Source organism: Alligator mississippiensis, chromosome 13 (assembly GCF_030867095.1).
Source record: "Alligator mississippiensis isolate rAllMis1 chromosome 13, rAllMis1, whole genome shotgun sequence".
In the NCBI taxonomy this organism is placed as follows: Eukaryota; Metazoa; Chordata; order Crocodylia; family Alligatoridae; genus Alligator; species Alligator mississippiensis.
Window position 1 is genome coordinate 53,966,316 of NC_081836.1, and position 14,859 is coordinate 53,981,174.

Sequence of the window (14,859 nt, forward strand, 5' to 3'; positions counted from 1 at the left end):
CCCAGCGTGCATTCGCAGGAGAATGTCTTCTCTGGCAGGTCTCGGGGTTAAAACCTGCCAGTCAGAACTAGCACTTCATCTGCCATGCCAAAATGTTACCAGATCCCCTCTCAAAGAGCTGTATAAGCGCTCTAGTTTCCCCCAAGCCAGCCTCCGTCTATCACAGGAGAGTTTCTTTCCATATATTGCTCATGCCTGGTGGGAGCCAGTGTGCCAGTGCCAAGGTGCAGTGGCCCCCTTTGCAGCTGATCCAGCAGGTTTGCAAGCAACTGCAGCAGAGGTGAGCCAACCTGCCAGGGCTTGGGATGGGCACATCTCCGTGTTGGGTCCCCCTCGGCAGGAGGCTCTCCGGGGTGATTCAAGCACTTCACTCTTGCCTTGCGTTCCACAGGTTGCCACGACAAGGCAGTGCTGCTCTATGAGTACGTGGGGAAGAGGATAGTGGACTTGCAACACACGGAGGTCCCTGATGCTTACCGAGGAAGAGGAATAGCCAAACACCTGGCCAAGGTACAGCTCAGCCAGTGTCTGGAGATGCTTCCTTAACCCGCAGACTAACACTTCTGTACAGTAGCGGTAAGAGGAACTGACTGGAGCGGGGCTCTACTGCACTCCCGTGATGTGTGCGCACAGTCCCTGCTTCAGAGAGCTCGGGTGAGACGAGGTGGACAGAGGATGGGGAAGAAATAGGAGCACGGAAAGGCGAAGTGAGTTGCCAAAGACCAGGGAGCAGGTCAGTGGCGGAGATAGGAACAGAATCCATGTCTCCCCCAGCCTCACCCAGTGGCCTACCCCATGTACGAGTCAGCCTCTCTAAAAACCAGCTAAGATATAGCTGAGGGCAGGAGGGAGGCTTCTGCAGATGGCTTAGAAATGACAAAAATGACCCAGATTGACCCCCAGACTGCAACCAAGCTAGTTTTGAGGGAAAAGGGGGGGGAAATATCTTTTTTTTTCCCCCCAAATCTGGAAATCCTTCCTCACAAAAACCCACTCATCTTAGACATTTGATGCCAAGGGGGGCTCCTTCCAAGCACGTTGCAAGAGCTGCACACCAGCCTGGAAGGTAACTGCGAGCGTTGCTGTGCCCCCCGCTGCCCCCCACAAGAAGTCTTGTGCATGAAGCCCTCTCCCAGTGTCCCTTCCAGCACAGGTGAGTGAGCTGTGTGAGAGCAAGCAGGGCCACACAACAGGAGCAGGAAAAGAGAATAGCTGTCGGGCCTGTGGGTGGGTGGCATGCAAGGTCCCCAGAAACAGCTGCTGAATGGAGGCCGCAAAGCCAGCAGGGATGTTTCATCCAGCAGGATCAGGAGAAGGCATCGAGAGGCACTGGAGCATTCGGAGCCAGGGGGGACCATATGGCCAATTACAGCCTGCTCTAATAAATCCTGAGAAGTAGCCACGTTCCTCCCGCTGCCCTTTCCCAGTGACCGTGTCCAGCTGCCTGCACGTTTGGTGCAGTGACTAACTTACGGCCATCTGCTATTTCGTGTCTCCCATCCCACAGTGGCGTTCTGCCACCGGACCAGTGCCTGTCTGCATCCTTCCTCCTCAAGCCATCCTTCACCCTTTCTCCATAGGGAATGTCCCTGTTCCTCTTCCCATGTCAGAGGCTGAATCTGCTTCATTTTTTACTCTCATGCACTGCTCTGTCCTCTCTGGAGGACTCCTGGTCTCCATCCTCCAATATGGAGATCAGAGCTGTGCGCTATGGTGTGATTGTGGCCTGACTCAGGTCCCCTCCAGTGAGAGAATCGCTTCCCTTGACTTTATTCTTCATCTCTCAGCTCAGACCCCTCCAGACCTTTTCTGTCCGGTGTGCTGCTGGCAGCGTTAAGACAGGCTGGGGCAGGGTAGATGTATGTTGCTCATCACCAAACCTGTTTTCATCCTCCTTTTTTCCTTCTGGCTCTGCCATCTCCCAAATATCCTTGTTTCTTGTCATCTACCGAGGAGTGGCTCTGTATAATAGAAGAGATCCAAAGCCTTCTCCCTCTGCTCCCTGTAGCTTTCCCCCAGCAGCATGCACCTTCTTTTACAGGATGTCAGTGGGGCAGTGAAATGACCCCTTTTTACAGAGGTGGCTCTCTGCTGTGGGAGTACAACCAAACCAGCCAAATCTGTCCCTGCCATTTCCTGGCTAATCTCCATTCCCTGCTCCAGAACGTGCGTGTTTAGTGCATTTCAGTGCTTCTCCTCCTCCACGGTATCCAGGAAGAAATCTAACAAATTGGGCGGCTGTTGTTGCAAAGAGCTTGCAGCTGGGAAGATTCCCTTGGGAGGGAGAGGATCTAGGCATTCCCCAGATGAGCAAATGAATGGATTCTTAATTAAAAGCTTTTCTGGTGGGCCAGGGGGAAGGCATGGATTTCCAAGCAGGACTGGAGTCTTTACTGTTAGGGGTGCTGCTCTTCTGCCATCCCATGCAGTGATGTACCAGAGAGCATGTTCCACTCTGACTGGGGTCTTTCTCCAGCATCCTAGCCCACGTGTCTATCCTTGATGTCTCCAGCACCATCAGTGTCTCTGCTCCTCGATGGTGGAAGGGGAGGTGAGGGGGGTGATAGTATCAGGGGGACCTGGCATTCTCTGGGCCCAGCAGGGAAGCTTGAGGTGGGGGGACTTCCTCCTTCCCCAGCATTTCATGGAGTCTAAAGTCCTGCTGTTTGCTAAAGGAAAAGCTTAGTTCAGGGGCCTCCTCCCCTGCCTCAAGGTCCAGTCCAAATGGAGCTGTGGCACATTGCCCTCTGCTCCTCCCCTCCCCACCCCATCCTTCCTGAGCTGCCACGGCCTCCTCCCAGCTCCCGCGATGTTCTGCCAGGCCACCTCTGTGCCCTGGGTTCCTCCAGTCTTCGTCCCAGTTGGGCATCAGCCAACGAGGAAGCCAGAGATGCCAAGTGGAGACCAATTTATTTGCATGTGGTCTCTGGACACCTCGTTGGTTCTTCCCCTGCCTCCAGGCTTTCTGCCTGCATTTGCTCAGCCAGCTCAGAGATGGGAATGGAGCAGTTGCATCTTACAGCAATGACCTCAGAGATGCCTCCGGCCCCAGGCCTTGAACATACTGGTCCTCGACCTTTCTGGGAGTACCTGCTCCTCGTCTCCAAGCCAGGCTTCACCTTTCCTAGGACAGGCTTTCTTCTCTGTAGAGCTCCTCCCTCCTCAAGCCCTTATGGATTTATGTTTGTGAGCGGCTTTCCTCTTCAAAGGCTTCAAGCAACCTGCTGGGCATCTTCTGCTGAACTCCTTTTTATACACTTCACTGGTGCTTTACCCTTGACCTTCATTTCTTATTCCATCTCTGTACCCTAGTCTGTCTGCCCCAGGTGTTTTCCATGGGCACCTGCCAGCTCCCCTCTCCAGGTGAGATTCAGACATGTGCACGCCTGCATTCTTGCGTCCTGTCATTGCCACCTTCCCAGCCCAGCAGTCTCTGCTTCTCCCCTGCCTGCTATGTTGGTTCATATTTTATGCTGTCAGTTTGCCGGTCACCTGTTCCAGAAGTGATTGTGGCTTTGAGACGTTGGGCATAAACAATGCTTTTAGCAGTCCCACCAGCACCATCTACTGCTCAAGGAACACTACTGGCCCCACTTCTCCAGCACCGCGTCCAGGCCTTGACTCACCTTTCTTGCAGGCAGAGTGCCAGCGCCGCAGTGTCCCGGGCAGCACAGTAATTCCTAGAAATTCTGTTCCTGGCTTTTCTTGCCTTGTCAGATCTGTCAGCCCACCGCACAGGGCAGGATTAAGTTACTCCTCCTTATAATAGGGGCTGCTGCTTCAGGCATGCTTGCACAATGCCTGAAGTCTCTAGGGTACTGCTCAGGAGCTGGGCTGTGGATAACAGCAAATCCTGCCTCAGAGCATTTGTAATCTGAGGATACTGGTGAAAACAGACCTTTGGCGGGAGTGCAGCTGTTGGAGTCCATGCACCCTGTGACAAAGGTGGGCTGCAGCCATTCCAGCTCGCATTGGAATCGGGTGCTGGGACCTCTGAGATCTCCTGCCTGGCAGCCCTTCCTTAGCCCAGCTGTGCTGTGAGCCTGGGGGGAGGCAGCTAGTCCTGCTACAGATCCAGGCTGTCACAACCAGCAGCTCTCCTTTGCATGCAAGTCTCTCCACTTGCTGCTCTGGATCATGTGCCCTTCCATTGCTGGCTTTGTAGCCTGCTCCCTGCGCCATCCACTCCTCTGCCATGCCTCCAACCTGGGTGCATGATGGGAGAAGCCTGCTTGCAGGGCATCTTCCTATTTCCTACTGTGTGTATGCTGTCCCCTCCCCCCAGACCATGCTCATTCTTGCCCCCCTCCCCACCCCTGCATTGCCCTGCGGTCTCTTCTGCACAGTAGGAGCAGCTGTGCCCCCTGCTTCATGCCTGAGCAATGGCCTGTCAGTCTGTAGTCACCATCAGGGGTTTGACTATTGCTTCTCCATCAAAGCCCTAAGCTGCCCATCTCCTAAAGCTTCTTGACCTTGTTAGAGTCATTTCTGGGGACCATCATACTCACAGCCAAGGAAGAGACAAAGTGCCCTTCACTAGGAAGCCCTGCCTAACCCTGTGAAGCACAGCACAGCCCCGTGATGGGACATCTCTGCTGAGCTAAGTGGGCACAAAGTGGAGTGTCTCTAAATAGCTGTTGGGAACCAAAGAGCTAAATGCTGAAGGAATCCCTGGCTCCCTGGAGCTAGAGCATTGGGTCTTAGAGCCTCAGGCCAGGGCAGTAGTTTATAGAAGCACTTGTCTTCCAAGCTGCTCTGCTTGCAAGGGGAGATCTTGATCAGGTCTCCTGCAGGAATTCATTCACCTTTTCCAAATCTTCTGGTTTCCAGACTTGGGAGCAATGGGGCTCTCTCAGGGACTGAAACGCTCTGATATGATTTCTCCTGCTCCTGCCCCAATTCCTTCCCTTCCACTGTTCTCAAGCCATCTCACGGCAGCCCTTCTGCTGCATTGCACCAAGGCAACATCCCATCAGGGCTGCTGCTTGCATGAGCCAGAGGTGGTCTCTGAGGAGTGCTCTGAAGGGCATACTGGAGCGGGGGCAAGTAATTACCTGGCTGCTTCAGATACATTCCCACGTGAGCCTCTCCTACATCATTTCTTCTCTACTAGAGATCTGCCCCTGAGGAAGCTTTGCCTTTCTCTTCCTGTGGAGGGTTTGGCTTGCTTGTGAACTCGGAGGAGGCGAGGGTCTCTGTAAAATCCCAGCCACGTACTGGAAGCGAGGAGTCTGCTCTTGCTTCATTAGGCAGGAGACGGTTCATACCATATGCTCCGTGTCGGGCACACGTTGTCACAACAGCTGGTCTCGGTGATGAGTGACCGACCATGGAGTGACCAGGCAGCAGCACTCTCCTCCTGCCACTATCGTGGGCTGGATATGCAGCGGCATGTGCAGAAAGATTTGTAATCGGAGGCTTTTATTTCTGGTCTGGAGATGTTGCTGGGCAAGTCCTGGCCCATCCTGCCATTAATCCCAGCTCTGCCTCTTCCCTTTTATCATCTGAACAGAACATGCGAGTGAGCATGCAGATGTGCCTGGTGTTGGCCTGACCCAGCAAGTGTCCTTGAGCAAGGGCAAAGCCCTGCACTTTCTCTGTGCCCCTGTCTGTGAAGTAAGGCAAACTCTGTCATCTTCCTGTGGGGCTGGCTCGGCATGAGCTTCCCAACACCCATGTAATGCTGTGCAGAAGACGGGCCTTTCTCCAGGCAAAGGGCTCGGTGTTGATATTGCTTCACTGAGACTTGCTTCACTGAAGTTAATGACATTAGAGCGGGACAAGAGCAGAACCGGGCCCTTTGTGAGCTGGTAGGAGATGGGGCCGACGAGGTGGAGGGCTGGGGGGAGGCTCTGCACCCTCCATCAGGGAAAGGTCCTGTCTCCGTTTGGGCTCGAAGTCTCTGATGTTTCTGCCCCACGTGGAAACGTCCAGTTGCGTCCACTCTAAATCGAGGCCCCAAACCAAGGCAGGGAACGAGCAGCCTCAAATCTGCTCAGTTTGCCTCATGTGAACACGCTCCTAACCAGAGAGGATTAGGGGAGCAGCTGCGGGCACCTCTTTCACTCCCTCTGGCACTACTGTGCCTCGTCTCTTCTGCAGACCCTGGGCAGTGATGGAGCAGGCCAGGGGAGCTGGGCAGGGAATGGGGGAAAATGAGCACCATGCGGGGGATACCTTGGGAACAGCTCCAAATGGTCCATCCAGGGTCCCAGAGGAGACAGGGAGCTCCGTGCCCCTGGGGCCTTTGCTGGGCCCTGGAGAACCTCAGTTGGGATGGCAGGGGGGGCTGAGATGCAGCATTAGCCAAGCATTTCCTCCCAGCCTAGATGTGCCCAGGGGCTGCAAATCTGTGTCCCCTGCTCCACTGCCCTGATGTTTGGCAAGCTGGAAGTGAGCTGGCAGATGTTTAAAGCACTTGAAAATGTTGCCTTTCAAAAGAGAAGGTCTAAGAGAAACCCCCTGTGCTGCATACAGGCAGCAGAGGCAAGCACTGCCAGCCCCCACCACCATGCCTAGGTCTCTGCTGGTTTTCTTCCTGCACCATTACTAGCAGGGCCCTGGCTTTGGGCTGTTTGTGCACTGCTGCGTTTCTCCCTCCAGCTGTAATCCTGCTGCCTGCCTCCTCTCCCTCCACACACAGAGGGGAAACGAGGACAGCTCACATCTCCCTTTGTCTGCAGGAGGCTGTGGAAGAGCTGTGGCCAGAAGGGATGCTGCTCCCTATTTAAAGGGCAGGGACTGTCTCGTAGCCTGATGCCCTCTGGTTCCTGCAGCAGGCTCTGCAGAGGGACTTGCCCTTTCCTTGCACCCAGGCTTCATTACAACTCTCTTGTTTCCCCTACCCCATCCTTCCTCCTTGCAAGGAGTCTCCCTGCTTCACATTTACCGCAAGGGGTTTGAATGCTGAGCTTTGGCTTCCTCGTACCAGCTTTGCTGTTGGCCCTGCCCCTTGCCCATGTATGGCTTAATACGTGGTGCTTCGGGCTCCTACTGATGCTAACCATTGGGGCCAGGTCCCCCTAGGACATGGTTTCACTTGGTCTCTGCTCATAGCTGCTGAGCTGTAAGGCTGGGTCCTGAGGTCACTTTCCTGGGGCTAGGACTGCTCTGTACTGTCACCAGAACCAGGTGCACATAAGCCTTGATCACCTTGCAGGCAACCGTGAAGGGTGGGATGGGCTGGCAGCATTTGTAACCTGTATGTCCTCTCTCGTGATTTGTAGGCAGCCTTGGATTTTGTGGTGGAAGAGGACCTGAAAGCTCATCTGACGTGCTGGTACATTCAGAAGTACGTCAAGGAGAACCCCCTGCCGCAGTATCTGGAACACTTACAGCCTTAATGCAGGACGCTGCCGAGCCCAGACTGCTCTCACACCAGCAGGCCCCGTCCCTGACTCTCCAACGCGGCCTTTGCTTCTGCGCGGTCTCAGGAAACCCCACCTTCCCACCCCCACACGCACTCAAAAGTCTTTGTGTTTCTTCAAGTGCATACATGTGGTGCATGCATGGGCTGTGACACCCACCCCCAACCACCTCCCGCCACCTCGGCCCCAGGTGTTGAGGCCAGCCACTACCCTCCCACGGCCAGCCTGGCTCAGGGTTTTGTTTACAACGGCCTCCTCCTTCACCGTGCCCTGGGTTGGAAAAGGGTGGTTTTCTGTCCACCTCCTTCACCAGGGCAGGGAGAGGACTGGGATCTCCACCTCCATCAGCAGCATCCTCTCCCCTACAGCTTGGGGAAAGCAATGACCAGACTCCGGCCTGCTTTCATCTTGGAGGTTCACATGGATGCTGAGACTTAACCATCCTGGAGTGTGGGGTAGTGAAAAAGCCCGCTTCCCTGGGCAGGTTCTCACCCAGGTCCTGTTGCAAAGGGACCGGGAAGACCGTGCCCAGCCTAAATCCACCTGAAAGGTGAACTGGAGCCAGAGGGGGGGAAAAAAGCTTCCATGACTGCTCTTCCCTCGAGCAAAGCAAGCAGCTGGCACCTGAGGACTAGGGCATGGTGTCAAAGGGTCTCTGCTCTGAGAGACATGGGATGATGAGACATTGAGACTGTGATATTTCCTAGCCCAGAAAGGGGACTGACTTGTGGGAGGTGATCTGCCTTCAGTTTGGGCAGCAACATGGAGGGCTGCAGAAGAGCAGCTGGTCAGTTCATCACCTCCTTTTCACAGCCCCGCTGCCTTCAGTCAGCCTGGGATAGGGGAGGAGAAGGGATGATCGAAAACTCTGCTACACATGGGGAGGGAAGGGAGTTTTCAATTCAGTCTCTTCTCTTGATGCATCTTTGACTCTGCCACGCATGGGGACATTCCCCTGAGGGGGGAGGAGCAATAACAGGCTGGTGGAGGAGCCAGCGCTGGCAGGACTGGCCGCTGCCCAGGGCTTTGCTTTTCCATCTCCTTGAGATTTCAGGTGGAGCCCGACAAGGCTTGGCAGCACCCTCAGCCAGGGGGGCACACAGGTGCCAAGAACCAGCCAAGCAGGATCTACCATCCCTGCCAAACGCAGACCCACGCGCACTGTGCCAAGCAAAACAGAACGCCACGGCTCCTCGGGGTGTCCTGCCCCAGTGGGGAAGGGAGGAGGGCGTGCATCCTGCCCCGGTGGAGAAGGAGAGGCCAGGCCGCAGCCTGCGCCAGCTCTTCCACCGGCTTGCAGAATCATCTTCCCTTGTCCGGGCCTTGTATGGGGCTGCAGGCAAGAATGGAGCATCCCCGCAGAACTGACGTGAGGGAGCCAGGCGGCAAGTGCTATGAAATAGCATCCCCCGACTCCTCTTCTGAAGTGCAAGCTGCTGCCACCACTTCACTAAACAGCCCAGGCCTGAGATTTCTTTCCACCGGCCTCAAAACCTGGTCTCGTTTTCTCCCTGCTCTGCTAGTGTCAGTGCTGTTCGTTGATGTGATGTTGGCAGGGAGGCAACCTGGAAGCCGGATCCAAGAGCTGTCTGCCCTGCAGGCAGGACCAGACCTTTGCCTTCCCTTTGTAGAGCAGAGGTGGAGGGGCTACGGAGGGGAAGGTTCCTCCTCGTTCTAGTTTTGTGCTACTCGGCAGGAGGAAAAAGTTATAACGTGGTTAATTGACAGGATTTTACCCCTTTATTCCATAGAAGTGTGGTGCTAGAAGACCCAAAATGCAGCCAAAGCCTCATTAACTGCATTTATAGCCAACGTTTTCAGGAGACAGAAAAGATTTCAGAGAAATGGGACTGCTGCTCTGATTTCAGGGGATGTCAGTGTTGTTTCAGGCAGCTAGGCCGGTTCTGTATGGGATGCAGCAGCCTCGGAGCGCTCTGATAACTGAACAGCTGATAACTACAGCTGGACAGTTGCTGAAATTAGGGGAGTTTCAGGCGATTTGTAGTGAAAGCTGGAGCATTTCGCCTGTACCCCATGTCTAAATTCAGCCTTGATTTTGTAGGGACCCAGAATGACCATCTGGTTGCTGTGCGGTGAGCTAAATGAGAGTGGAGCTCAGTTCTATTTCTAGATCCTGAGCCAAACTCCAGGGTGATGCATGGAAAGACTTGTTGGTTTCAGAGGACTCGGGCTCAGTGCTGGCAGGGGACAGGTGTCTGCATCGCTGACTCCTCAGCCAGGGTTATTGCTGGCAGAGCATTCAGTGACAGTCGGCACGAAGGCTGACTGTCCTCTGGGGACATGGCTCCATCAGGACCTACCCCGTTGCTGTCCAGACTGCATCACTTCTGTTGGACTTCCAACATCAGGGCCTTCGGTTTAGCACCTTTCACCCACTGTTCATTCACCTCCGTTTGTTAAGCACAAGAAGTTGGAATTTCAATCGTGTTCGGGTGCTGACGCCCGAGTGAAAACTTCCCACGCCGTCTCCCAGACTTCGTAGTCTGCCTTCCACACACAACATCCTTAGTTGGAAACGTCCTTCAGACTTGTCACAGCACCAGCTTCCATCATCACGGGCCTTTCCTACACCTAAGGAGGTGGATGAATGCAGCAGAAATGCCTCCGATTTGTGCTGTCCGTGGTGGTGCAGTGTTGCAGTCTGCCCGACCTTCTCCATATTTCTCACGTACGGCAGCTTCCTCTGCTGCTCCCAGGGGTAGAGAATGAGGCCAGGCAGTCGAAAGGAATCGAAGATGGGGAACATTTGGCCTAAAGAAGGATGAGTTTTGCCCGCACCGTAGCTGTGTAATGTTGAGCTGCTGCCTCTGAAGGTCCAGGTGTTTTGGTGAATCCTTTCCCCCTCCTCTGCAAGCTGAAGGTGGAAACAGGGTGGCTTGTTTAAGATCTGAGAAGCAAAATGCCAGGGCAAGGCCAGCACTGCAAACCTCATCCCTCTTTTTTTTATTCTCTCTCTTTGTATTAACTTCTGCATGTGTCCAGCTTCCAGAAATACAGTTGTCTCCTGCCTGAAGGCCTCCCGAAGGATTCTGGCGCTGCCGTTTCACATGGGAAGCACAGGCGCAGAGGTTGAAAGTGGAGTCCTTCGTGCTATTTCAAAGGGAACCGCGCGCCTCCTAGATCAGATCAAGGTTGGCCGTCCCTGCCTTAAAACAAGCGCAGTACGTGGTATTGCCACTGTTTCACTCTGAGGTGCTATGATCATTTCAGTTTCTGACGTGATGGAGATGTTCGATAGTGTTGTGCCCCACAGTTTTACTGCTGTATCCCCTTCCCCATCACCACTACCGCCTTCCCTTAATTTCCTGTATTATTTGATGTTTGGTGAATAGCAATACCTACGTGTCAAGGCAGGTCAGCCGTGATACTGCAATCCTCCACGCTGCAGGAACCCATCAGTGCCAGTCTGACGTGACCACTGAGTCCCTGGCGAGGGAGGGCTCTCCCCAAACCACTTCCATCACCCATCCTTTCCTAGCTCATCTCAGTGGAAAGGCATCCCCTGTACAGTTGCTGAGGCCCTAAATATTGTGTGACGTTCTGCGGTGCTGCCTGGCCTTGGCACGCGGCCTGCGAGACTGGGGACGGCAGAGGGGAAGTGGCTCCGTTGCATATTGAGGTCACAAAGCTCACTTGAATTAAAGACCTGGGGAAACTATAGGTCATGTAACCTACTTCTCCATCAACCAACTTGAAGCTCCCTCTTTCTTGTATGGCCTCCAATGTTGTGTCTCCCTCCGTTTAGGTTTTTATTCTGTTGATTTAAGTGGTAACTATGTGCCTTTCCTGCTCAGGACCTGTTACAAACAACCTTTCGGCTTTCATTTGTGTCTAACATTATCCTCCCCTTCCTGTCATACTATTAAACATGAACATATTGCATGGAATACAATTCAATAAAAAGTGTGGCTTAACCAATCTGCAGTGATTGACCATGCTCCTCGGGCTTCGGCGGGGGGCGAGCTGTCCTTGTGGCTGGGGGATGAGGATGACCGTGTGGGAGATCTGGGTTCGGTTCCAGTCTGTAGCACAGGCTGCCCATGATATATTGGATCAGTCTGAGATTGTGGAATAAATTTCCCTGGAACTAGACACGGTCACAGACCTGGGCCCCTGCCATATGAAAAGCATTTTATTTGTTTAACTTTGCCTTCTGCGGTATAAATGCAGAGCATCACAGTTGTTAAAACTGTAGTGCCCCTCCAAAAATATAAAAACAAGATTAATCTCCAGCCACATAAAGCAAGCTGCCCCTCAAAATCCCTTGGCAAGCAGGATTCTCCATGGTACGTGCTACTGTGGCACAACCTGGTCACCTCCCTTAATGTACCATTGAGCGCACTCAGCTGGTGAACAGAATCAGACTCTGGTTCTCCATTTTTCCATGTGTATAATGGAAACGATTGGGCTTGCCTACCTCACCGCAGTGTTGTGAGGATAAATTCCTTGGAAGTGCTCAGATGCAAGGGCAAAGGAGGAGACAGGCTTGGGCTATGCACAGACAACCCTTTAAAGGGATTAGGCTGAGACTCTTATCAAAACAGTTGTTAACACACCAGGCTTAAATGGCAACTAACTCCAATTAACTATGAGGCAAAGTGTTAATTCAAATAATTCACAGGTACTGAAAAGAGGACAAGGGGTTTGTCAGTCTGTAAAATCTGGGGTTTGCTGCCAGGCAACACAACTCAAGTGCAAGCCAGGTAGTTGCCTGTCCTCAGCCCTAAGGTGAGAGACGAGGACGTTCACTTCTAACTACCAATGTACACTGGTACCAGTGGTAAACTGCTGAGCTGAACATGGCCTGACACGCTCACAGCTTTTCTTGGTTTGGCTTTTTTCCTCTCCCAGTAACAAGAGTTACCCCACATCTCTGGTACCTCAGTTTCCCTGAGGGCAGTGCCTCAAACCCAGATAATGGGCTGGCAGGAGATGCATTGTGAACAAACCAAGGGGGCTCCAGGCTGTGGACTTACTTCAGGTTATGGTCTTAATGACTACTTGGAGCTTGGTGCTGTTGTGGAATCAGGTTGTGACTCCAATTTCCATCAATATAACCATAAGGACGATGCATGCAGTAATACATTCTGTCCAGCAATAGGTCCAGCGCTCTTCTGCGATTCCTATTCTGCCCGGTGAAGTGCAAGTCTGTCCCTTGTCATTTGAGTGTGTATTTTCATATTCTTCAGTTTAAAGACGTGAATGAACGAAGCCTGCATAAACCAAGTTATTTCTTGCAGTGTTTGTACACAGTGAAGGGAATGGATAGGCTACCCCATGAAACACAAGGAAATTCCACCCAGGGGCCCTCGTGCTCCTCAGCTCTGGGAGACAGCTCGAGTATTCGGCCAACAGGTCCCCGATCAGAATGTGTTTGTCATATTGTTTCATGGAGAGACAGATAACACACCATAGACATTGAAGCCAGATTCCCCCAAGCGGCTGGGTGAGTGGATGGGGCAGGGAAAGCTGCATTTGGCTGCAAGGTTTTGGTTTGACCCCTTGTAAAAGCAGAGGCTCGTTTTGCAAAATTCAGGTCTGGTTCCAGGCTTGGAACCCAGAGGTCTCGACCCGCGCTCCTTTTGCGATGCATAGCTGTCATTTTTTGGTGTCTAACGCACAGGCTGGAATGCTGCTGTTGCACTTTCTGTTTACGCTCCACGTTCCAGAGAGTCTTTCTCTACTGATGCATCATCCCACAAACAGCAGCCGAGCTGTTGGATAACACATGCTACATAATGATGACTGGCTTTCTGTCGTGCTGCAAGAACGGGCTGAACTCATTGTTTAGAACAAAGCAGCTGGGACGCAGCTGCGCCACTGCCCTCTCCAGGCTGGAGCTGGCCTTTACCCCAGGGATGCCAGATACCCTATACGCCTCACAGGTATTGGAGAGTCTCCTTTCCCTCAAAATATAGAGGCCTCTGCTTTAAATGGGCTCTGATTTCAGGGCCTGTTGGAACATCTGGTGATCATGGTGTGCGGCACGGTGATGCCTGTGAGGTTGTAGGGGACCGTGGATTTGTTGCAGTTTGTCTCTATACAGTTGCTGGGTTTTCGGTTGTAGCCGTATAGAGTTGCTCATTAATACCATTGCAGATAAATACAGCTTGTTCCTTAGAAGGGAGGGCACAAAGAGAGCCTTATGTTCTTCTGAAATGCACCGTCAGTCAAGTCATACGTGGACCAAAAGCCAACCTCCCAGCTGCTTGTGGTTGCTGAAGAGCTCAAAGTGCTTCTTGTAAAAGTAAGTGTATGGGGTTCTTAATGGGAAAGAAATGGCAGGAGAAGGACATTTTAAAGGGAAAAGAATTGCACAGTGGAACAAGGTCCCTTTAAAAAACTCCCCTAGAACATTGTAATAGAAGTTCAAGCAGGACAGTTAGTTGGGTGAATAAGGAGCAGAGACTGAAGCAGCTTGTGTTTAGTGCTGTGATGGAGGTTGAGAAGTGATACTGCCAGGTGGAGGAAGAATGAACCTCTGGAACAGGAGAGCTCCTGTTTCTGAAGTTGATGCTATAAAAAAGCGCCTCTGAAAGGACTGTGCCATGATTCCTGGTCTCGAGATCTGACGTGTCCTGAAAAGCACTGTCAGATCAAGGAGATGCAACATCAGAAAAGCTGGGAACAGATCCCTTTGAGCGATTTGTGCCTGGATTGGAAAAGTGCTTGGACATCTGTGAAAGGAACAGCTGCTTCTGCTGCGGTTGAGAGGAAGGACCCCCACGAACTGAGGATGGGGAAGGACAGTATCACCTTGCTGATGCTCATTAGTTTGAATGGTTGCTGTAGCAGTGGGTGTTGTGAAGGCTGTTGCATCTGGGAAGCGATGGACACTATTTTTCATGTGAGAGGGGGAAGAACCGATGGCAGAAAAAAAATGTTATTTTAAAATAAATGCAGCCTCTGAAAACTATCCTCACCAAGCTGTCAGGCCCCTGTGCTTTGATAGCTGCACCCCGGGATGGCAAATGCTGTTCCTACTACCTGTTTTCTTAAGTTCTCTAGCCAGGGGATGGCAGTTTTTGTTTCTGGGGGAGGTCTGCCAGTGGAGGTTGCTGAGATGAGCTGATCTACCTTATTCTCTACCTGCCTCAGCCTCGTGTCCTTCCAGGACAGCACGCTCACTCTTCCTGAGATGTGCTGGATCCATATGTAAGCTAGATTGAAGCTAACCCCTGCTGCTCCTTTCAATACCTTTCTATAACAGATGGCACCCTGATCTATTCTGCGTCTGCCTAACCTGCTCTAGGTTCCTGCTGGGAGGCACAAGGTGAGCGTGCTTTCCATTGGCATGCCTTGGTCAAATTCCATCTCAAGAACTAAAAAAAATCTGGGGAATTAAAAAAAACCCACATGAATTGCCCATGTCGCCTCTACTAGAAATGAGCTACTCTGACCACCTGAAACCTGAGATCCTGCTCCTGCCTTTGGTTCAAGGTAATTTGCATCATCACAGATCCTCACAAGC

The 14,859-nt window shown here is 52.6% G+C and overlaps 1 protein-coding gene across 2 annotated transcripts in view; it reads left to right on the top strand.

Moving 5' to 3' along the window:
- NATD1 (N-acetyltransferase domain containing 1) overlaps window positions 1–11,306 on the top strand; it is a 29,770-nt gene extending 18,464 nt beyond the window's left edge. The window contains exons 2-3 of one of the 2 annotated variants that reach the window (XM_014604300.3): window positions 392–510; window positions 7,227–11,306. In XM_014604300.3, coding sequence (XP_014459786.2) covers window positions 392–510; window positions 7,227–7,343 — 236 coding nt within the window. In that variant the 3' untranslated portion in view covers window positions 7,344–11,306. Of the gene's footprint in view, window positions 1–391; window positions 511–7,226 lie in introns of those variants that run through there. The other variant, XM_059716776.1, reaches the window with a different exon arrangement.
- Window positions 11,307–14,859: the final 3,553 nt, after the last annotated feature.